We start from the raw sequence: 23,222 nt of genomic DNA, 5'->3' as shown, positions 1-23,222 counted from the left end.
GGAGTCTCGCATGTCTAGACCGCAGCTACACTTTCTATGCAAGTCAACATGCCGATTTGGTCAAAAACATACACACACGCATGGTGCCGTTTGAAAGCATTTATACCTCTCAGAGCTTTCTGAATTTTCAAAATGTTTTACTGAGATTTCATGTTTCAGAACATTACAAAAAAAAGCTCATGATTGAAAAGAAAACTGATGAATGTTTTTTTTTTGTCATCAGTTGTATTCACAGCCCCTTTTCCATGACACCCCTAAATAACCCAGTGAACCCAATTACCTTCTGAACTTACTTAATTAGTAAATTCCAGGTGTTGTGAGAAGGTCACTCTGCTTGTTGGAGAACGTCAGTGAACAAACAGCAGCACAAAGACCAACGAACACAGCAGGCAGGTCAGCGATAACGTGGTGGAGAAGTTAAAAGCAGGATCAACTTATAAAACAATATCAACAACTTTTGGCTTTGCACAGAGAAATGTAGGATGGAAAGTAGTCAGGAAGTCCAAGGTAACTCTGAAGGAGCTGCGGCTCAATAATCTGTTGGCAAGACAGCGATTAATAGCGCTAACTCATGGCAAGAAGCCATGCAGAGGTCATGGCAAACATGGATGGATGGGAGCGGCTTCAACCGGCCAGAGTCGTCTCCGTGTCGATTTGATTGACGGCAGGCTGCGTTCGCTGATATGCCTGTGATTTGCGTCACTGCATTAGCAATGGCCGGACCTTGCAAACTTTGAACAACAACATCCAAACCGCTGCGCTGGACCGGTGGACGTGTTGTCTGCTATCGGACAGCAGCTCAGAGTGGAGGAGCGTAATCATGAGCTACACCAGGAGCACATGTGTCAGCTGTTAGGGCAGAATGACCGTGATTTCACAGCCCTGCAAGCAGAGAAACACGGGCATGCAGTGTGGAAGCGAGAAACAATAGAGCTGTGATTAATGTTCTGTCAGAGCTACAGTTTTGTACAGTTTGGCGTGAGGTTTTTTATTCTTTGTCTGGGTTTTTCTTTTCAGTAAAGTTAATCCGTGGAAATAGTCGTAAACCTTTTGGCTGTGTTGCCTGAATCTAAAGTAAAAAAATAATAATAATAATAAAGTTTCAAGATATAGATAAGATTTGTAGATATAGCAAGCTAATCAGCTCATCTGAATTATTTTCTTCATGTCTGGGGTGGCAATGAATTTCTTTAAGACAAAAGTAAATTTCTGGGTTTATTTGAGTTCATCATGTCAAATAACGATCCTGCCAACGATCCTGCCTATGTGTACGCCCAGTGAGGAACACACTGCACTGGCTAGAACCGAACCGGACATTAACCGGCCACAGTGACACTTAGTGACTGTCAAAGTGGCTTTACTTCGCCCCAGACTGTTTCATATGTTGGGTCAATGGCTGCATCCGCTGTGGATCAGAAGTCGACTCTAAAATCACATTTAACACGGAAAGGCAAACCTGGTAAATGTCCTAATTTATTTGGCACAATAGATCCAAATAAGAACAGGAGGCCATCAATCTTAGTGTTACCACACAAGTATTTTCATCTAAAGAAATCAGACACAATAACAGCTTTGACCAACTTATTTGATGTGTATTGATGATTTTGGTAATGGCACTCATCTAAATGATGTAATGTTTGTTTCTGGTTTTCTCAATAGTTGACTGTATGGTGTTTTCTATGGCTTTGTATTTTTGTGTTTGAACTGCCATGTTTCTGAAATGTGATATACAAATAGATTAATTGTGCCCATATGTAAACATTGCCTATGGAAGGCTCAGTCACTCAAAAAGATTGCATTCCTTGCAAAAAATAAAATAAAATTTAAGAACAAATTCAGCTGAAAAATGTGTTTTTGTTTTTGTTTTTTGTTTTGTTTTTGCTGCACTCTCTTCATGGTAAGAAAAATGTACTGCCTGACCGTGACTTTCCAGAGGCCGGCCACCCAAGCCGGGGTCTCTGTCTTGAAAATGGAATCGGATCCACCTTCACAATGCTGGCAATCACCGATAATTAGAATTTCTCCTTTATATTTTACCAAAAATGTAACTAAAAAACTAATTTAGCGTGTAAAACACTGTGTGATTATAAATTGCAGTGATTAATCTCTGTTGTTGAGGACTTACAAACATCAGGATCCTCGTCGGATCCGTCTGGGCAGTCCTTCTCGCGATCACAGCGCCAACCCTTGGAGATGCACGTCACTCCATCCTTACACACAAACTGCTTCGGGCTGCAACTCCTGGGGGCTGAAAAGACAAACAGATGTGATGAAATTAATCACTTGTACAAAAATCATCTCACTGATCCTGAGATCTTGTTAGGAGTCAATAGTCATTTTCATTTGCCCTGATAAGGTTTAGGAAGGGCGCCTACTGTTGGACAGAATAGGAAAAGGATAAATGTGGAAACAATTTATTTATTTATTGGTTTTTTTTGTAAAATTGTTGCACATACATATTCAGATCCGGTTTCCCCGGGAGCTAGTTGCGACACGCCATGGCCGGTTGTCCAGTTCAGGTTTCTGTGATGAGAAACCCTACCCACTCTGCCCACAGTCAGATGCCACACAAAACAAATCAACTCAAGGCCTTCTCAGAAAAGCACAAGAGCGTTTAAACAAAACACACTGACCAAGCCGAGTGCCGACTTCCACTGAGCGATAACTTTGTGTTACCCAACACCGTTAAGAAAAGAAAAGTTGGTTTGACTCACAGTAGTCTACAGTGTACGCTTATTTAAACCTGGCTATTGATAGCAAGTCCAACGTTTGCTCTGATGACCACAGGCACCGACTTTTCATAACCCTCCTTACAAGGTCTGAACCACATGAGGTTTTTGGATGTCCCAACAAACCACTGTTGTTTTTTGTTGGGGGGTTTTTCAGTGAAAAAGTGGAGAAAATCCCAGAAGTTGTGAGGGTAGAACGAAGGCTTAACCTTTTTACTCTCCACATCTAAATCTCTCATTCATGTGTTTGAGAGACATGAATGGGAGATTTAGCAGAAACATTGCTATTTGCTCAGTATGAATGGACAAATACATTTCAAAAGTTGAGTTAGATTTTAAGTTAAACTGCCTACTAAACAAGTGTACTTTATCTAACGATAAGACAGTAACACAACTCGGATAACGAGGAGAAGAAAGCCCAGTCCAACCACGTCTTCAGTGCTTTAAATATGGAACCTGCTAAAACCAGTCGCCCATGAACCTACGTTTTAGACAGTGACATAGGTAATGAAGTCTAACTATTCATATTTCTCCATATTTTCCATACTCCATCAGGTCCTGAAAAACCACTAAAATCCCAGATTCTTTTCAGCCATGGTGTATCTGTCAACAAAATCTTAGAATTGTGATTTCGGAAAAATTTCAGGTGTAAATTCAGAGATGCTGACTGGAAATGACGGCATTACCTGAGCACAGATGTGAACTGCCGGCCTAGACGGGACAGTTTGGGATAGAAGAGGTTTAGATGATGGGATGAAGTGGGATAAACAGGATGACAGCATTTACATGTGCAGCTACAGCCTCCAACTCCAGCACTAAGAGGGATCATTAAATGGGCTCAACCCAAATACCATAAATTCAATCTGGCATATTACTGCTCCGATCCTCCATCTATCCTCATCTCCCCACCACTTTGAACTGAGCGCTCGCACGAGAGACGAGAGGGGTGTCTTTTTTTCCTCTCTCTCTCGCAAGTCAGAAGGTTTTGAATTATTCATGAGGTGCAACCAGGCCTGTGTTGAAGCCTTTGCTCATCATCTTTGCTCTTTGGTGCATGCTTGTTTGTTTGTTTACGAGGCATCATCACCAGCTGCAGCAGGCGGCGATATGCGAAGAGAGCCGTTTATTCAGACATGAGTCGACTTGACGTGCGGTTAACTTTACGTTTACGGTAATGGCTGTGGGAGGAGCTGGCTCGGTTCACAGGCCGCTGCTGACAGAAACACGGCAGGGAGGAGAAGAAGAAGTAGGTCAAGAGGTTAGTTAGTTGGACGTGAAGTCTCACAGGGAAAGTCAAGGAAATGCAGAAAGAGGCCGAGGTCTGACTAGCTGTGCTTGGTGTCCAGGTTATCTAAATATGTCTTTGCTTCTAACTGGTAAAAATATACAAAATACCAAAACGGCCTGGCCTTCTTCAGTTTTTGCAAACTGATTAATCCCTCAACAGAAAATAAAAATGCCAAAAACTAATATTTCTAAAATTAAAGTCAAACTTTGCAATTAAAAGAAAGTTTATCTCAATAAAGAAGCTTTCTGCAACTTTCACAAAGTTACATTTATATATCTTTGGGACCAATATTTAATTTTAAATGAATAGAAGGATTTAAGCACCATAGTACTTGGGTCTTGAGCCACAGCCGCACCCACTTTTGGAGTGAAGTCAAACTTGTAGATTTAATGAGAGTCATTGCAAGCCAACAAGTGTGTTTTACGAGTTTTAGGTGTTTGGATGACATGGGAGTCGAGTGAAAACAACAATATGCAGCTGCTTCTGACGGCTAATTTTAAACATCATAGAGAGAAACAACTGACACAGGAAGACAAAAAGCAAGAGTGGCTGGCGCTGTTGTTCCCTTCGCCTAAACCGTTTTTATACAACTGTGCAAATAAGTAACTAGCAGCTACGTCAGCTGAGTTATTCAAGCATATAAAACTCAGTGAACATATTTGGTTGAGGCTTTATTACACTGATGAGTCAAGAGGTTGCACGGACACCCCCATCGAACCACAGTGTCTATTTTCTCCAGAAGGAGGCGCAGCAGTTTGCAGGAGAAGAAAGTGACACAAAGCTGAATCAGTTGTACTAAAAAAAAAAAAAACCTAGCATGAGTGAGTTAGGCGCATTTATAGCTTTACAGCCGTGTCAATTTAAGCGGACATTTTGGTGTTTGATCCCAGTGTAGTTGACTTTAACACCTTCCTGCAGCACACAGGTAGCTGCCTCAAGGGTCGACTACAAGATGTATGCTACATCTGTAGAAACCTACTACGAAGTAGCTCACCCCCATCAGTGTGTGAATGTAGTGTGAAGCACAATGGACTAGATCTATTCCGGCCATTTACCATTGTGTCACTAAATAAACCACTTTAGTGGAAACTGGCTTATTTTATTTATTTCAAGAGTGAAAAAAAATTATGAAAAAAGCAATCACTTAATATAATGCACCGACTTTAGATAGCTAGAGGGAAATTTAATACTTAGTGTGGGGAAATTTGAAATCATTCAAGACTTTTTAAGGCCCAGCAGAAACCCTGAGTAAATTAAAACTGTCTTGTTTCTAGTGACACTCAATCATTACATTTCTTTTTTCTTAGTGCTGCAATGTTGTAGTTTAGTTGCAATGAATTAGGTTGATCAATAATCCCCAAAATGCTTTAATCCAATGTTTAAAGAAAGAAAATCTATTTTCTGCAGCTGGTAGTTTAATCTGTGGTTTGACTAGTCAGATTTTATGAAGTACAGTAGACTAGGATTTTTCTGATAACCTCCTACTGATGGATTCAAACTGTAGACGATTAGTAGATTATAGAAATTAACGTCAGGTATGGATTTATGCATACACAAAGAAAATGGCAGACTGGACCTTGCAGTACCTGAAAAAGTTGCATACAAACAGAGAAAAGCTGTATAAAGACTAAATTGTGAAGGACTACAATGATCATTTCTTTTGTACCAGAAAAAAATACATTTTTCTCTTTGTAGCACGTTTTATATTGATTTCCAAAGAATCATGTTCCAGGTCAATCTTCAGTGGATATAACCGTAAACTGAATTAATGATGTTACGCAAAAGTAACAGGGAGTTTAAATGCTTGGCGTTTTAAGATGCCAGAGCACAGAAAGGGACTGACTGCTGATAACCAATCAACAGAACTCCTCTCTCATAGTTATATAAAAAAAAATCTAACTTTTCTCTTACAAAACACGATCAGGAAAGAAAGATTGTAACTAGGTGAGTAGGACATAAGTTAAAAACACTCGGTGGACAAAAGGAAAGAGATCACAGAAAATGGTTTATGAAGTGCAAGTCAAATAGTCTCACAGCCACAGTTGGCCTGACTTTCTGTGAATCCTCTGAGTGAGGCTAGAATATTGAGAAGGGATGGTGGAATGTCACACATGCTATCAATAAGCCGCCTGTGACTTTTTTTTTTTTTTTTTTTTTTTTTACCAAAGTGGAGTCTGTGTGAAATCTGGACCAGATTTCAAATCCAGCGTCTTTTTGCACCCGCCTGCTCAGGCTCCAGGATGAGCTCGGTCTGTTTGTGAGGAAGAGTCCTCTCCTAAGGCAAACACAGGCCTCACCCGCAGCCCATGCACCATTTCCTCCAACACCCACAGAGGAGCTATAAAAAAGTTGTAGGTCTGCCTTCAGAGATCAACCGGGCCACAACAAAGCTTCCTGCAGACACCGAAACCAGTGTTTCATTACACACCAGTCAGCAGAGTGTGAGAGGATGCCAAACATAAAGCACACCACTGAACTTCAGGTCAGAAGGTGCATCTGATCCCACGTCTTTGCACTGAGATCCATAGATCCGTCTGGGTTTGTGACAGGACAGGGATGAGCAGCGTGTTGTAAAAACAGGAACTTCCCTTAAACTTTTGCAAATTTTGTCCCGTCATAACCACAAACTTCCATGAGTTTTACTGGGATTCTGTGTGACAGATCAACACAACAGACCTCAGAGGATTAGGATGTATGGTTTTGTAAGTGCTTAATTAAAAATCTGAAAAGAGCGACGTCATTTGTTTTCATCCCTCATGAGTTGTTAAATTGTCTGTCTGCAGCAAATCATTTAGCGTGCAGCTCTACCAGCTTCGGACATTTGGAGATTTGCCCCTCGTTCTTTGCAAAAAGCAGCTCTGGAGAAAAAATGAAGGGCCCACTGCACTGAACCCCTTTGAAAACTTCCTGGTTTCTCCACCAAACACTGATTTCTGAACTCTTCCGGAGTTCAAACATTAGTTTTGTTGTTTCTAAATGAACAGAAACTTTTTTTTTGTTTTTTTTTGCATTATTTGACGTCTGAAAGCATTGCATGTTTTTCATTATTTTTCAATTTCTCATTTTCTCCAAATAAATAATACATTTTTGCCTGGAAGTTCAGAAATGCTGTCAGTATTTCATAAAATAAGAGAACAATGTTCATTTTACTCAAACATATATCTATAATAATAAATATAACTGATCATTTTAAGTGCTCTCTTAATTTTTTCCAGAGCTGTATTTCAAGTTTTGCCACAGGTTCCAAATCAAAGTAAGGTCTGGGCTTTGACTGGACCATTGTGACATTTTGTTGTAGCTCTGGTTGTATGCTTAGGTTCTCTTAGAAGGTGAACCTCTGCCTCATAATCTAATGTCTTTTGCAGCTTCTAACAAATCTGCCAGGATTCCCACGCAACCATCTTACCATCAACTGACCAGCTTTCCCCTGCTCAAAAGAGTATCCCCACAGCATTATGCTGCCACTGATTAATAACATCATTCTGCCTTAAAGATCTTAAAACTATTTTTGTGTTCCTCTCTGATTTGGGAAAAAAAAATATATTTGTGCTATACATTAAATCTCATTCAAATATGTTTGAGTTTGTGGCTGCAGCATTTGAAAATGTCCAGGGGATGTGAATACTTCGATAAATCGCAGTATGTCTTATGGAGAAGAAGAAAACAGCTCTAGCTTTGCTCAAATAGCCAAGTGCTTGCACAATCCTTAAAAAAAACACACATTCTTTGCATCCAAACTGACTGAGCATGCTCAGACTACATCTGCTCTGATTTAAAATGGTTGATTGTTTGTTTTTTTACTAGCTGAATATAGCGAGTATTACAAAGCTGAAAACTGGCATAAAGCACAAGGTCTCGGCTGAAGTAAATGCATTGTGAAGTTTTTTTTTTTTTTTTTAGGGCTACAAAGAATGTCGAAGAGCGTAATGGAAAAAAAAAACAGTTTAGTCTACAGAAGATAGCGTGTACTCCTTCAAATAAAACATTTCAGCTGTTTCTCAGCGGAGAGGGAGGGGGGCAGGGCTGTAATCCCAAAATATTCTTATTCTAGTAGGCAGCATAATGTGTGTCACAGTAAAAATATACAAAGGAGGACTGTTTACATGACAGCAAAAATATGAGGTTGAAAATATGAAGCTTAAAGAAAAAAAAAACTTGTAAATGTTGCAAAAGATCCAAATGGAGTCATGCGAGATAAACCGAGGTGGAAACCAAACAGAGCGGTCCGCTGGTTTACTGGTTGACCTATGGGCTGAGCTGAAGGGATCCTGCAAAAACACCAAAAATGTGGGAAGAAGGAATTGGTATGTTTTGCTGTGGCCTGCCACCTCTTCATCCGCCTCCGGAGGCGAGGCGCTTCAGGGTTGAGAAAGAAAGAAGGAAAAAGAAGGAGGAGGAAAAGAGGGAGGGGAAAAAACAGTTTTCCAACTTCCAACCGTTCAAGTTACCAAGGAGAGAAAAAGATGACCCAGCTGTGCCTCCTGAAGCAAACTTTCCAGTAGAGTCTGTGAAAATCTGTCTTTAATGAGCAGATAGGGATAGAAGAAGAAAAATTCAGGCTGCCAATTAAATGCGGATTAACATCTCGAGTGAGACGTGGTAACATTTGCTGGTTAAACAGACGTCGGCTACGTTATCATTAAAATAACGACACGACGTTAAACTTTAGCCTCGCCTTTTCGATGAGGCCGAAGTTCTCGCATGTTCGGTTCGAGCTGAAGGCTGTTTCAAAGTGTGTTTTCCATGAATCAATTTAAGACCCATTAAAGCGTCATTTCAGAGTGGTAATCGAGCATGTCAGCAATCTCGACTTGGCTGAGAGTCAGAGCACAGAGGGGAGGAGCCGTGACCTCTTTCACTTCCGCGTTAAATCTATAAGTCGGTGATGGAAGGGCGGGGGCGTAAGCAGGAACCCGCAAGGTGTGATGCACGATTATAAACTTAGTAAATTTGAAAAAAAAAAAAAAAAAAATCCCCCTGCTGTACCACCATCAGAGTACATGCTGAAAGCTGCAGCAGCAGCAATGACAATTAAGCCTTCTTAGTTCGCTACCAAGGGAAACATATTAAAGGAGATTATTTGACATTCTTTAGCGCTTTTCTTTTTTAGAAGACTGGGACAAATTTACAAGTCTCAATGCGACTTTGACCCCCATATAAGGAGGTTGTGCTTTCTGGAAATTTCTCTTGTTCCATGTTTAGAGAGAGGTGTATGTGCATGTAATACAGGAAGTCTACTCCTGTGAATATGACAGATTCTAAACATGACCCTGAAAACTGAAGTTTACTTTCATAATGAACTTTAGGGAAGGCTTCACCGTTTCAGATGTGAGTGAAAATTTGATCTTGCTAGCACACGTTGCGTCTCTGGAGTAGATGATTGAATTTTCCCAAAGGGCAGCATAATTAACCATGGCTGTTGTTAAGGGTCGGCTCAAAGACTGTACTATAAACGTGATATTTAGTGGCTGCTGGCAGCCACTAAATATCACGTCATTTCTGCTGCCAAACAGTAAATCGCAACATGCAGCATTGAGTGGAGATATTATACCATCTTCTCAGAAGTTATTGTTTTAGAACAATTGCCAAACAATGAAAAATAACCTTACATTACTCGACTGTATGCTTTGTCTGAAGATGTTAACTCAAGCTGTAATCACTGGGAACGGCAGTCTGCTCATTACGTGCAAAACCACTTTTCACTTGAGTTACAATTATACGCCTACTGAAAAGCATAAGAACGGATAACAATAGAAGAAGAATGGACAGAATGTGTTTTGCTTTATTAAACTGGTTAGTTTTTTGTTGTTTTTTTTTCCAGAAAAGTAATTTCACCCCTTTGACATTTCATACCACATCAGCTTTTTCTTTCCTTTTTTTCAGCTTCAAAATCGAGCTGTCTGCTTCAGGACGTCTCATGCCGACCGCGGGTCAGTTCTTACCCGCCAGGAGGATGTTTCACTTTGACAACCGAACATTTAAAGTAATTATTTTTACATTTTCCTCACAGTGTACTGGGAGGAAATTAGATTATATTGCTCTAATAAATAACATCCAGCAGGAGGAAGCTAATCAGAGGTGTTTGTCAGTAGCTCTTTATAAATGATTCCAAAAATTATCAGACTTCCCCTTTGAGATACTCGTCAGGCTCTCGGCGAGATGCATGCAAATAAAACTCTCCTACATTTTAAATAAACAAGCCTACTCGGTTTTGTTGTTGTGATGTGTATGTAGGCTATTAAAGGTGGAGCAAATAGCCGCCTATTCTGTTCCCAGAAGCACAAAATACACACGTAATAGGGGAGACCACACTGCCTACACACAGATATTTGCGTGTAGGAAAGCCTCCACATGAAGCAGGGACATAACGGTGCAGATTTCAGCATTGACTTTAATGTTTTGAATGTAGTATCCCCTTACCGTCTGTAATAAGCATTTAGCTTTGGCCACGTCTCAACAGAAGTGAGCATATTTCAACCACGGAATACGTTTGGCATTAGAGTAAGGCTCAGGTTTGGCTCAAGGCGAAGTTAAAGATTAGAGATCTAGAGTCCAGCTGAAAGAAAACAACATTTTATGACTGCTGAGGGGGGAGATGGTAAAGTTTTCTGTTCAGGTTGTGAAACGTTACTTCTCAATTTTGTACTTGACTGCATGTTTTGGCTCAGCCAATTATCTAATTTAATTAGGTAACAAACACACAATAAACTTACAGTGCATTGCTGTTATGTTATTAGAGTGTTTGATTTCATTAGCATTTAGACAAATTGTCATTTTCATTAAGATAGATTGAACCGTGTCTCCTTGTTTGCGCAGCATCAGACATCAGAGAGCAGCCATTTTAGCGGAGGACTTAGTGGAAATGAGTTCTGGCTTATCGGTGGTTTCCTCACGGCACACATATGCGGAACGGGGGGGTGTACTTATTATGAAATGCAAATGAGCTCTGATACGTGAATAAACCTTGTCAAACACAGAAATCAGGAGAAAGATGAACATTCATCTTAAATGTGACCCTTTTTGTTGTTGTTCTTCCACCCCCGATAAAGTTTCAGTTTCTGCATGGGTGATATTTGAAAACGTTACTAACTCAAGCTATACTCCTCCTTCAATAACTGTTGCACAAAAAGAAGAAATTAAAAATGTATTTCTGATTATTTGTCTTACACATTTTAGACAAGGACTAGTTGTATCAAGGCATGCAAGGTTTTTAATGTTAGTAAAATGCCACAGAACATACTGAAGACTCAAAGAGCAAACACATCACAGCCTTCCCCCTACATGGTGCTGTGCACTGGCAGTCAGCTGGCTGAAACAAGCCTACTACGCAATGCGAGAAAAAGAAAATTTGAGCATCTAAGATTAGCTTAACACTCTCAGTATATTGTGTTAATAGAACTGCAGTATAATTACTTAAAAACTGCAACCAAATTGTGTGGTTTATTTTTTCTACATATGTATGTATGTATCTATCAAAATAACAAAAAAAAAAAATAGGTGAGGTAATATGTAATAATCAATTTGCGGATACTAAGATGCTGACTCGCCTCATCCTCCCTGACCATCACACAACTTCGTCTTATTTTTTCAAAAACTAGATATTTCAGATGGCTAAATGAGCTACATGCGTGGCAGCTGGAACATTTTAAGAAGATTCAACCCTAGAAGCTGCTTTAATGAGCAGACGTTGATGAGTCTTTGATCATGGGAACTCGGCTGGCATGAATAGTGGCGTTTGGTCCTGCTTCATGAGGCAATCTTGAGGACGAAAATGTCTTGTGACACATGCTGTTCTGCTGCAATGGTTCACTAACCAATGCAGATCTTTGAAATCAGGTGCATAATGTCCGGCAGCTATGCAGGCCAACGGTTTCTGCAGACATTTGTAAAAGGAAGGCTGCGCAATAAATCCAATAGTGATTTCCCTTCTATTAAATACTGTCCTGTGAGCTGTTAATGGAATCATACCAAAGAGAAAATGATTGGATATCAAAACTCAGCCATTAACTTTCATTAACTACAGACCTTCATGCTTCATGCGTCATGCAGATTAGCTGAAGAAGAGTCCATGCAGAGCTTCATGGAACAGGTTTCCATGACCAAGCAGATGCAGCCAAGCCTTATATCACCAAGTGCAATGCAAAGCACTGGGCTCAGTTGAGACAACTTTTCTGGAGGGATAAAAACATGGCTCTGTCTGCTAATCCAAAGCATGAGCCAGAACTTGGTGGTTGCCAGGGGAACGTCACTTTTTCTGAACTGTTTAAAGTCTACATTTTGGTGCGGATAGTATTATAGTGTGCAGATGTTTTTCAGGAGGTTGGCTCAGCCCCTTAGCTCAAGTGAAAGAAGCTCTTAATACCTTAGCATATGAAAACATTTTGGGGACGAGTCCTTCGTGTCCCATTATGACTGTGCATCAGTGCATGCTGCAGAGTCCATTAAGACCCGGATCAGCGAGTTTGGTGCGGAAGAACTTGACTGGCCTGCTTAGAGTTCTGACTTCTTCCTGAGGCCAGGCTTTCTGATCCAACATCAGCGTCCCACTTCTCAAGTCCACTGCAAGAAAATTTGCAGAATAATCTCAAACTTCCCAAACCTTTCCCAGAAGTTGAAACTGTTATGGATGCAAAAGGTGGGGAAATATTATATTAAACCCTACGGATAAAAAAAAATAGGTTGTCGCTCAAGTTTATATGTTTTCATTATGATAGATTTCTGTTCAGGTTGTGAAACGTTACTTCACAACCTGAAGTGTGAAGTAATGTTTCACAAACTGAACATTACTTCACACATTTGCTTCAGAATTTCGTAAGCTAAATCTTTTAGCAATAACATTTATGATTTCACCTGCACTTAGTTTTAGCTTCTATCAGAAACACATTTACAGGATTTAAATATCTCACTGGTTCACTATAGATGTGGATTTTCATTCAGAGGCAAGTTGATTGACATGCAGCGCTAGGTCTTTTGATTGCTTCAGCTTCCAGCATCATTAGATGTTTAGTTACACAGCAAGACTTATCTTGCAGATACATTACAAAACTTTCATTTTAACTGCATGTAGCAGATTTTGTAGGTCTGGGAATAATCCAGAAATTATCACCTGACTCTGCTGATCCCCTCACGTAACAGGAGCTTTAGCTACTCAGTTCATTGTTTTGGTTTTCTTTACAGCAGCAGAAAGTGGGTCACTCTCACTGTGCTTGCTGTGCCATTTTTCTAAACCTACAAGAATCTGCAGTCCACAACTCCCACTTTAAAGAAAAATTGTCAACTTTTTCCTGAGCACAAAAGTGAGTCGTAGCTTTAATCAAACTTTTTGTTGTTTATCATTTGGAAAAGCGTTGAACAGAAAAAAAAGGGAACATAGACTACACCTGCTTGCTACTTGTCTGATTCCAAGCAGAAAAACAGAAACATTTGTCCAGATCCCCAATTATTTGTGTGACAAGTGATCCAGTAAAAACCCTTAAACAGCTACGTTTGTCCTCCTTTACTAAGCTAACTATGCATAACTTAATAACTATATTCTTCCACAGCTAACTCTGAACAATCAGGCCTGGGCCAGTTTTGCAGGTGTCAAGGTCTACCAAGCCTTTAAAGAGGTCGTATCAAGTTGTTCCTATTATTATGGGTCCTACTAGGATACCAGAGAAAGTCAGAGAAAGTGCCAAGAGTTTTAATTCAGCTGTATGGAGAATGGTGTAACATAGGCTGCCTACGCCCCTGTGTAGGTGCTTCCTGCTAGTTCACTGAGTAGCAGAATGGTACAAAAAAAAAGTGTGTGTTTGGATACATTTCTAGTCACAAATAGACAGAGTCATGCATGGAAAACTGAATCATCTAAAGAAGCTGACTGCAAGCTAGCACGACTGACTACTCAGCTAGTAGCTTGGTAATAAAAAAAAATTTAAAAAAAGAACTGATCTATCACTTGGACAAAAACTCAAGCTATGATGTGCCAAACTAAAAACAGATCTCAGCATCTAAATCCCACTGGACGTAGGGAGTTGGTTGGGTGAACAAATTCCTGCCTAAGATCAGTAGCTGTTAGCGATCAGTAGCACTGCTGGCGGATGTTTAGTGTACTACGGAGCAGAAAGCTGATGTCATCGTTTCTCTCTACATCCAGTGGGTGGCGCAGGTTGCTGCAATCCATAGTAGCCACACAGGCACACCCACTAGAAGGAAACAAATGTACCCAGTACAACACTTTCATTCCATTGGCTGAGAGGTTGCCAGGCGACTGTGCTAAAAGGTGTTACCAAAAGCAAGCAGAGAGTCCGAGCAGAGACTAAGTGTGAGCGCGAGGAGACGTTTTGAGTACAAGCGTTACAAGTTTTGAGAAGAAAGACACAAAGTCCTACTTTCAAAATAAAAACGTAAGCAAAAGTGTTAAAAGTCTTGAGAACAAAAGACAAAAGACATGATTTCATGTCTGTTTTCAGACTGAAAATGTGTGCTCTTGGATTATGGCAGAAAAAAATCCCCCATATGTATATATTAAAAACAACAGAAATCTGACCTCACATATCTGACACGTTGAAATTGGCTTCTGTGTTTTTAAGAACATTTTACTCTTTCCAACACTCCACCTTCAGCACATCATCACAGCAATGCTTCTCCACTGATGCCCTTTACAATCATTCTTCTTGCATTGTAGTTTGCATGATAAGCTCAACAAATAAGTGGTTCCACCAGGTGTTTGCTAATTGCTGCTACCGCTAGTCTAGAGGAACTGTGTGGGCAAAGCATGAAGAAAATCCAAGGAGGAGCTTTTGGTAAATAGCGAGAAAGTTTTTTTAGTTATTCCTGAATGGCTTCCACAGGAGATTCCAGGATTTCTCAGACATGTGTAAGTGATGAGGGAATAATATAATAACATGATATAAATCTCAAAAAAGTCAATTTTGTATAATACCCTACCTTACTATAAAATTACTTAAGGTTTTGTCCAAATCCAGAGAGCGTGTCAAAACCATGATATCTTTCTTAAATGCCATGCTAGGAGAATCTTATGCCGTCCTCATAATCACTCGAGCATCATGTTGAGAAATTATTGAGGAGTTAAATAAATTATAAATGTGATTCATTAATATAAAATTATAATATCAGCTAGGTCTGGACCTGGGATAATCAACATAAAAGGCGATGGAAATACAATTAGACCAATGCCAATTTCTTCATTAAATCCAGACTTACCTATGCCAAATGTCTGTTTTCATGAAGCAAGACAAAGTTGAAGCCTTGAGTGATAAAACAAGACCTTGAGTTTCAATGTCTACATGCATTGAGGCTTTAAAAACAAAAACAAAGAGGAAACACTGAATCAATGCACATTCTGGAGCATATTGTGGGGTCCTGTGTTGTTGAAAAGCATTGTTGTGTTCAATCTAGTTGGGTGGTCTGAGACAAATCTATATTTGTTTTGCTCCACTACTCTTCTTGGTGCTTTAGCACTCTTCTCAGAAGAAATAGTGATTCAGACCCAGTCTTTGCCTTGGCTCCTATCAGACCTAATTATGACTGTTTGGTGCTTACAAACACAGCAGCTAACGCTCAGTCTGACATTTAGCCAGGACCCCAAACTCTGTCAGGTAAACAGCTAAACAAACTCATTTCTCTGTTCCATTTTCTCCGTCTCCGTCTAATTATGAAACTTTTGTTAGTCTCTGTTTAGAAAGCTATATCTGTAATCTCCAAAATGCAGAATTAGGCCTTGCTCTAGATTCAACGTGATTCCAGGGTGTTACATGATTATTATTAAACCTTTTTGGTCGTCATGCAGGAAGGATTTCTGTCAGTTTATCCCAGGAATGCAAATAACAAAGGAATGAAGCAGATTTCCCAGGCATTGCTTTTGGCCTGCACGAGAACTGAAAGGCTTCTTGCAGAGATAGCTTTATGTATTTCGCAAACTGCATTCGCTGCTAAGCCTTATCGCCTAGCATGGCAGCTGTCAACAATAAACATCTAAAAGTTGTTGGTGTTTTCCGGTGCACCAACCAATTATTAGGAATTAAACACAGCAGCTTTCACAGGTGCATCACTATTAGAGTATAATCAAAAAGTTCATGTATTTGAGTAATTTGTTTAAAAAAAAGGGGGGGGAGCGAATATTGTTGCACTCAGAAAAAAGTTTCATATCTCCAAAAATTTTACTCTTTGGGACATTTGAAAAAATAACATAATTTTTCTTCAAAATTTGAATTCATATTGTTTGGTTAAAATTGCAAACTTACTCAATCAAGTATTAAGTGCAAATACTGTGACGTAGTTGCGGGCAATATGAGCCTCAAGACTTTATCAGGATAATTTTTGTGGTATGTATTGCAATAAATGATAGCTAAAAATTCATAGCAATTAACAGCAGATGCAGCTAACCAGCTCACACCAGCTGCATCCAATCAAAACCATATAAACCGATTTAAACAACGCTCTTATCGAACGAGTGCTGAAGGAAAAATATATGTAAAATGGCAAAAGCAACAGTGCAGTTACAATGTCAGTTTGGGAGGGTTTGTGAACTTCCATAAACTAACAATAAATACAAATTCTTCTTTAGCTCTTTACTTTTTTTCCCCTGATAATAATTTAAAAAATACAATGACTGCCCATCCCTACCATAAATCGCATGGTTATACTGCTTTTATTGGTCTTATGTTTTAATTTTGACCTGGGTTTTCAGTTTTTAATAGCTGTAAGCCTTAATCATTTCTATTTAGAGAATTAAGTGCTTGAACTTCATCCCAATGAGGATTGAATCCATATAAGTTGTAGGTAAAAGGTCATATTTATACTGTTGTATCTCTTTACAACAGTTGAATGATCCTGAAAGGGATTAATAAAGAAATATCTAATCTCATCTTAAATCTGCTTTTCAATAACATTCTTACTCGGTTCATTAATTCAACTCCTCTTCACCTGTTGCTCTTCTAAAGCTGCAAACGTCAGACAGATTAGCCCCCCCTCACCCCCCTGCTCTTCTCCTGACTTCTAGATGCCAGTAAACATTAAAGTTACAAATATTTGCCCTCTTGGATGTCACTGTGTCAATATCACACCACAGACGGGCCAAATGTTTTCAACAAATGCTGCAGCGGAGAAGTCTGCAGGGGGTAGAATAGAGCCGCTGCAGCACGAGAAGGAAGGACCCGGTGCCACTTGAAATGAAGAGGGTTTATTGCTTAAATGACCCCAATTTAGATAGATATCTCAAACAAACCTCTGCATTTTGGTCTCATAAGGAAGGAATTTACCACAATAGCTTTGAGAAGGGCAGAACTGTAACATTTGTAAGGGGCCACTGGTCTCTTTTTTTGTCATGACAGCACTCCCATAGAGCGAAGTGATGTGAATTATCTCATTAGGGATATTTTTTTTTTCTTTTTTTGCACTGGATGCCCAATTAGCAGTGAGCTCCCTGAACAAGTTCAGACTGTTCACAGAGGTCTCTTCTGGGGAACAAAGAGCGTTTTAGACCCAATTAAACTTTAGGGGTAGGTAGAACCCCCTTCTCATTTATAATGCCTGCAGCACAGGAACATAGAAACTAAAGGGAAAACCTTCAGAGCCAGTTTGAAGTAAAGCCTGAAGTCTAAAGGAAACTGTGCAAAAAGAAGCCAACTAGAAAGTCCTAGAAACAAGTGTCTTTCATTCAGGCTAACAGTGACGTACTGTCATTGTGACTGATAGGAAGTAAGGCAGCTTTTCTAATTGGGCTTTTCCTGGCCGATCCCACCGCAACAGCTTCTTTGATAACAGCAGCAGTTTTGAATCCAGTAGAAAATACGAATTACTCTAATTACAAACTTAGATTTATAAAAGTAACATTTTAATTTTGCCAATTTATTTTCCTTTGACTGGAGGTAATGCTGATGTTTCAGAGCGGCCCAGTCAAAGGCCTAACTTAAATCTGATAAAGAATCGGTGGCAGGAGCTACAGATTAGGGTAATGACAATGAGAGCTTCAAAACACTGGGAGCTCAGATTTTCTAGCAAAAACTGACACGTTTGTCCCGTCCTGTCTATGAATAATTTTGAGCTCAAATTAACGTGTTGATCCTGATAGGTCAGTAAATGTTTCTTTAATAACAGCTCTTCCTCTAAATATCCTGTCAGAGCAAGAATTTAAAGAAACACGACTGGAGAAGAGCCCCGGGTTAATTTTGCAACCACATTGAGAAGAACGGTAAGGAAGGCACGCTCTCAGGTTTGCAGCAGATTTCGACGGTGTGAGGTTATGCTACGACAATAAAGGATGATTTCATTTTAAGGTTGTTCACAAAAAGTGTGCCAAGAATTACACCGCAAAAGCGTCGTCAATGTTCACAATAAATTATCTCACTACGCCCCTCTACATCCCAATGGGGCTTTAATCACTTCAGCTGCACAGCTCAAGGCTGCCTCATCAACTAAACCCAAAGCAAACCAACTCGGAGGGAGGAACGCTTCACTGAGACAGGAACTGTGAATCGAGGCAGGAGACTTTTTTTTTTTTGTAAGACAGGGTTCCTATACGCTGCATGTGGCTGCAGGCTCCTGGTAGATCATCAAGGTGGTATTTTGACCCCTAAGAGCCTCGAAGGACAGGACTGCTACCTGAACCAAAAGGCCAAAGAGCGTTTTCAGCTCAGTGGTTCTCACAAACAAGCAACTTGGGGTTTAAACTGGGTGAATCTTTAGATTGAGCACATCAACAGGAACAGCAGAAAGATATTCTTCAAAAGAGACTTCATGTTTTACCTGAAACTGTGCATCTATCCCAACCAAGTAAGTTGTCAATTTTAAAAATCCAAAAGGATGACCACAGGCTTAGAAAAGAAGTTTTGGAGAATAAGGAAAGACCTAGAAAAATATGCATGGTTGTGTTTGTACAGGTGATATCTCCTCATGAGGCTGGCCGCAAAACTACAGAAGACATGAAAAAGTGTTTATCCCACTACCAGTTCTCATTTTTTCCTTTGTAGGTTTTTTTTTCTTTTTTACTTGCCAGGTCATCGAAGAAATCTTAATATCAAGCAAGGTCATGATGCCAACAGTCAACGATAGTGTTGATGGTCTGTGGCTGTTTTACTGATTCCAGACCTAAAAGACTTAATGGAACCACAAGTTCTGCTGGAATGAATGAAAGTTTTGGAGTGGTCTAGTCAAAGTCTAGACTTAAATCCAGATTGGAGTGCTGCAGCATGGCCTTTAACAGACCAATCCATGCTGGGTATCCCTTCAGTCTGGATGATTAAAACAAAGAAGAGTATGCTGAAATTCCTCCACAGTCATGGAGAAAAAAAAACATTTCCAGTTGATGACAGATGTTGCCACGAAGGGTGGAATAAAAAGATATTAGATTTAGGGGGCAGTAACTTTTCCTCATAAAAACAGGTTGGCTCTGATACCTATTTCCCTTCGATAAATTAAATTATCATCAAGCAAAAATAAGACATTTTGCAAGGCGGAAAATGCTTTCTTCATATTTCTGCATTTGCCTAAAACAGGAGGCTGTACTGAAGAAGACTTGAACCCTGTTAAACACATTTTTAACACCCCAACAATGAAGCCAGACTGGTAGAGCAGAAGTTTGCATCTAAAATGTCATTAAAAATTACACATGCCAATAAATCTGGGTCTGGCCTTTACAGTAAGAACCCAGATATTGACACAATATTGAGTCACACTGGCACCTATTGATATGAATGCCTGTTGCTTGCTGTGCTCCAATGATTATGAAAGAGGAACTGACTGGAATGCTAACTTAGAATGACAATAGATGGGGCAGAAGCTGTGATGGGTCATGATTGTGTCTGAAGACAGCCCAGTGATGTTTTAGTGATGAGGCTGCTGGTGCATCAGCACAGACATGGAACCCCCCCACAAACTTAACATGCATTTCAGACCTCACTGCAGTTCAAATTCTACTTGTAAACATCCTTCACGCCAGGTCTGGCGGCCTGCGGTTTCGTTTTCATCTCTGAATATCAGAGTAAACGTCTGATTATGCCTCTCGTTTTAGCCAACGAAGCAAAGGACTGAGGTGGGAGCGTGAAGTCGCTGCGATATTCCCAAACAAAAGGCGGCTTTAATTGTCTCCTCCACCGACTTCCCTTCCTTCCAGGGTGCTGTCTACTCTCACTGCATGCAGACAACATAAAGGACCAGCAGCGTGCGCACACTCCGTCATTCTCTCCCAGCATCTCAATCGGGACCCCCGGGTTGTGTCTGGATCAGTTCCGCTTACCGTCGACAGCCCTGGACGGAGCGACCACCTCCAAACTGTGCAGGAATCCCAGGAAAAGCAGCCCTGCCGCCAACACGTTGGCCGCGATGCGCAACATTGTATCCTATCTGCGATGGAGCCTGCACATCAATCGCCCCTCGGTTCCTGTCAGGCTGTGGAGGCTGCACACTGAAGGCGACGACGTGTAGAACCGAGCCCGGGGGGCAGAAGATGCTCCTCAGCCGGAGGTGTGCGCAGTCTCTGCTGCTGTCTGCCCACTCAGAGGCTGATCTTTGTTTTTTTTTTTTTTTGTTTGTTTTTTTTTGGAGAATCTCAATGCGAGGAGCTGAGGCTTCTCCCAGCCCGCTTCTGAGGGGTAAAGATTAGGGGGTCCGTGGGTTCATGGAGAGTCCCTGCCACAAAGGCTAGCAAGCTGAGCTGAGCATCAGGCTAATAACCCCCGGTCTGCAGTCTCGATGATGATGATGAGGATGAGGATGAAGAAGAAGCAGAAGAAGAAGAAAAGAAAGCAGCAGCAGGGCTGGCGCCTGTGATCAGGCAGTTTGTCCGTCTTTTGTTCTCCCTGCGCCGGTGAAGGAGCCACAGGGGGCGGGGGCGCATAAAGACGCGGATCAAATGCTCCTCTCCTCCCCACCACCTCTGCTGCCGCTGGCCGCAGATTGAGCCTCTAACCCGGAGCTCAGTCAGTCTGAGTCTGACGTCGGAACATCAGCTGGCCCTCCTTCTCCTCCTCCTCCTCTTCCTCCTCCTTCTTCCATGTCCCTCATTCACCTCCTCTAAAATCACACACGCATATAAATTTACTGGCTTCAGACTGATGAATTTCAAACCCCATCTGACCCACATACTTCTTCTTCTTCTTCTTTTTTTTTTTAAAGACAAACAAACATATTTTTAATGTTTTTTACAACTTAAAAAAAACAAACTTCAGCCCCTTTTATTGTTAAATCACAAAATAAAATCCAGTGTAAACGTTTGGTTTCAGAGGTCACTTAATGAAGCAAACAGAGCGCAAACTGAGCACACAGCTGTTCCTCAGAGTGTTGGAGAACATTAGTGAGCAAACAGCATCATGAAGAACAAGAAACACAACAGACATGTTGGGGATGAAGTTATGGAAATCAAGCAGGTTTGAAAACCCACAACATTGTTCGATTCATCATTCCAAAATAAAGAGAAACCGACTGAGACATAGCTGTCTATCCAAGCTGATATTTTGGGCAAAGAGAGCTTTAGAGGAACTGCAGAAATCCACGGCTCAGGTGGGAGAATCTGGCCTTTTTGGAAAATATAAGTACTGCAAGGAAATCATAAGAAGTTCTATTTGCAGTTTGTCGCTGCAAATAGTTTGTCTATTTGGCCTGCAAGAGACAATGCAAATATGTGGAAAACGGGCGAGCTAATGCTGCATTTCACCCTGAACGCACCCTCCCTATGGTGAAACATGGTGGTGGAAGTGTCATGCTGTGGGGATGACAAGAGGAAAACCGATGTTAACAGTCCCTTTCCATTAAATCTGATCTTCAGCTTCTGAAAAGTGAGACAAAATATCAGTCAAAATTAGTGGAGGCATACTACAAAAACAAGTTTTTTTGGAGTATGTGCCTCTATAAAGTGTTGAGTTGAATGCAACTGCACACCACACTATTTTATTTGTAAAGAATTTTGTCATTGGCCCTACTGATACCTCACAAGCACGTGGAAACAGCAATTTCTGCTATGTTGGGTACATTTCAGGAAATCTAAATTATAATTGTAACTTAAAAATAAATGTTTAAAAAAAGAGAGACAGCATTCCCCTCATTATACATTCTCTCAGATCTCAGATCCTGAATTACAGAGTAGACTTCTGATCTGCAGCTCCCTTCGCCCTGAAGGTGTTTGCCTATAGGTGCTTCCCTTTCAAGTTGTGTTGCTGCTAACTAGCTGGCCTCAGGCCATCCCCTCTGCTGCTCCCCACACTTGGAGCTGGGCCAAGCCACTGTTGTGGTTGTCCTTGATGCCATTAGATTTAGCTGCTTCCCCGGTTCTTAGAAAGAGTATACCACCATCGAGAAACGCAGCTGGCAGGGATAGTCGCTGTGCAGCCAGTTTGATGTATAAGGTAAAGCACAGTGTACATCTGCTGCAGGTTCTGGCTGGAGAAGGTAGTGAATCATCAGGTGAAAGTCAAGGATTTAGTTTTCCTCATGTGTGAGTATGATATTTATTCAAGAATCACATAGAGTAGACATCAAATATTTGTCTTAAATTGGTACCAGTATGCTGACACCTTTTTGCAATTCATGGCACTTTCTTGTGGAGTTTTCCTTTACAAATAAGAGAAAACCTTTACTGTTCATATACAGATTAAGCTATAAAATAGCTCTCCAAGGACGTCCTTTCTGGTTGGCTGGTTACCAGCATGTGAGCTTTTAAAGGAAACCTCTTAATTATCTTAGCTGTTAATAAGAAACGTTGAAAGAAATGGTACAGAGAACAGTCATGCTTACACATCCAGGGTCTGCATGCGTGGTATAGAATTTGTTACTTTTCACATAGAAGGCAGTCTGCAGAAGAGGTTCAGTCTGCAGAAGAGGTTCAGTCTGTGGAAGATTTTCAGTCTGTAGAAGATGTTCAGTCTGTGAAAGATGTTCTGCATTGGAAGGGGAAATGTATCCCCAAAATGAAATGTTTGGGCATCAAGGGTTTCATCTTCTTCTAACCCTTTGATGCCCCAGAAAATGTCTCTCTTCTCTTGGCTCCATCTTAACACTGAGGCTGTTGTGAACTGTCAGGACCTCCTGCAGAACTTTGGCTGTATTTTTGAATCCACCAGGGGTTTTTTTTCATCCATCTTGTCAAAGCACTCAGGTACTTCGGTTCACACGAAGACATAAATCCTTTCCATCCGATTACAGGAGAAAGCAGAGTGAATTTGATTTTTAACTAGGTGGCAAAACAGAAAACAGGAAAAGCAATACACACT

The 23,222-nt window shown here is 40.6% G+C and overlaps 1 protein-coding gene across 7 annotated transcripts in view; it reads right to left on the bottom strand.

Moving 5' to 3' along the window:
• LOC106925267 (low-density lipoprotein receptor-related protein 1-like) overlaps positions 1-21,150 on the bottom strand; it is a 107,631-nt gene extending 86,481 nt beyond the window's left edge. For 4 of the 7 annotated variants that reach the window (XM_014999475.2, XM_014999476.2, XM_014999479.2 and 1 more), the window contains exons 1-2: positions 20,255-21,150; positions 2,126-2,248 (exon numbers count right to left, since the gene is read on the bottom strand). In XM_014999475.2, the coding sequence (XP_014854961.2) occupies positions 2,126-2,248; positions 20,255-20,351 (220 nt within the window). In that variant the 5' untranslated portion in view covers positions 20,352-21,150. The remainder of the gene's footprint in view (positions 1-2,125; positions 2,249-20,254) is intronic. The other 3 variants (XM_014999477.2, XM_014999482.2, XM_014999483.2) reach the window with 1 other exon arrangement.
• Between the last annotated feature and the right edge of the window lie 2,072 nt (positions 21,151-23,222).

Source organism: Poecilia mexicana, unplaced genomic scaffold (assembly GCF_051168715.1).
Source record: "Poecilia mexicana isolate PSO_F unplaced genomic scaffold, ASM5116871v1 scaffold_5, whole genome shotgun sequence".
In the NCBI taxonomy this organism is placed as follows: domain Eukaryota; kingdom Metazoa; phylum Chordata; class Actinopteri; order Cyprinodontiformes; family Poeciliidae; genus Poecilia; species Poecilia mexicana.
The sequence above is the reverse complement of the archived record's forward strand: the minus strand, read 5'-3'. Positions and strand labels throughout refer to the sequence as shown.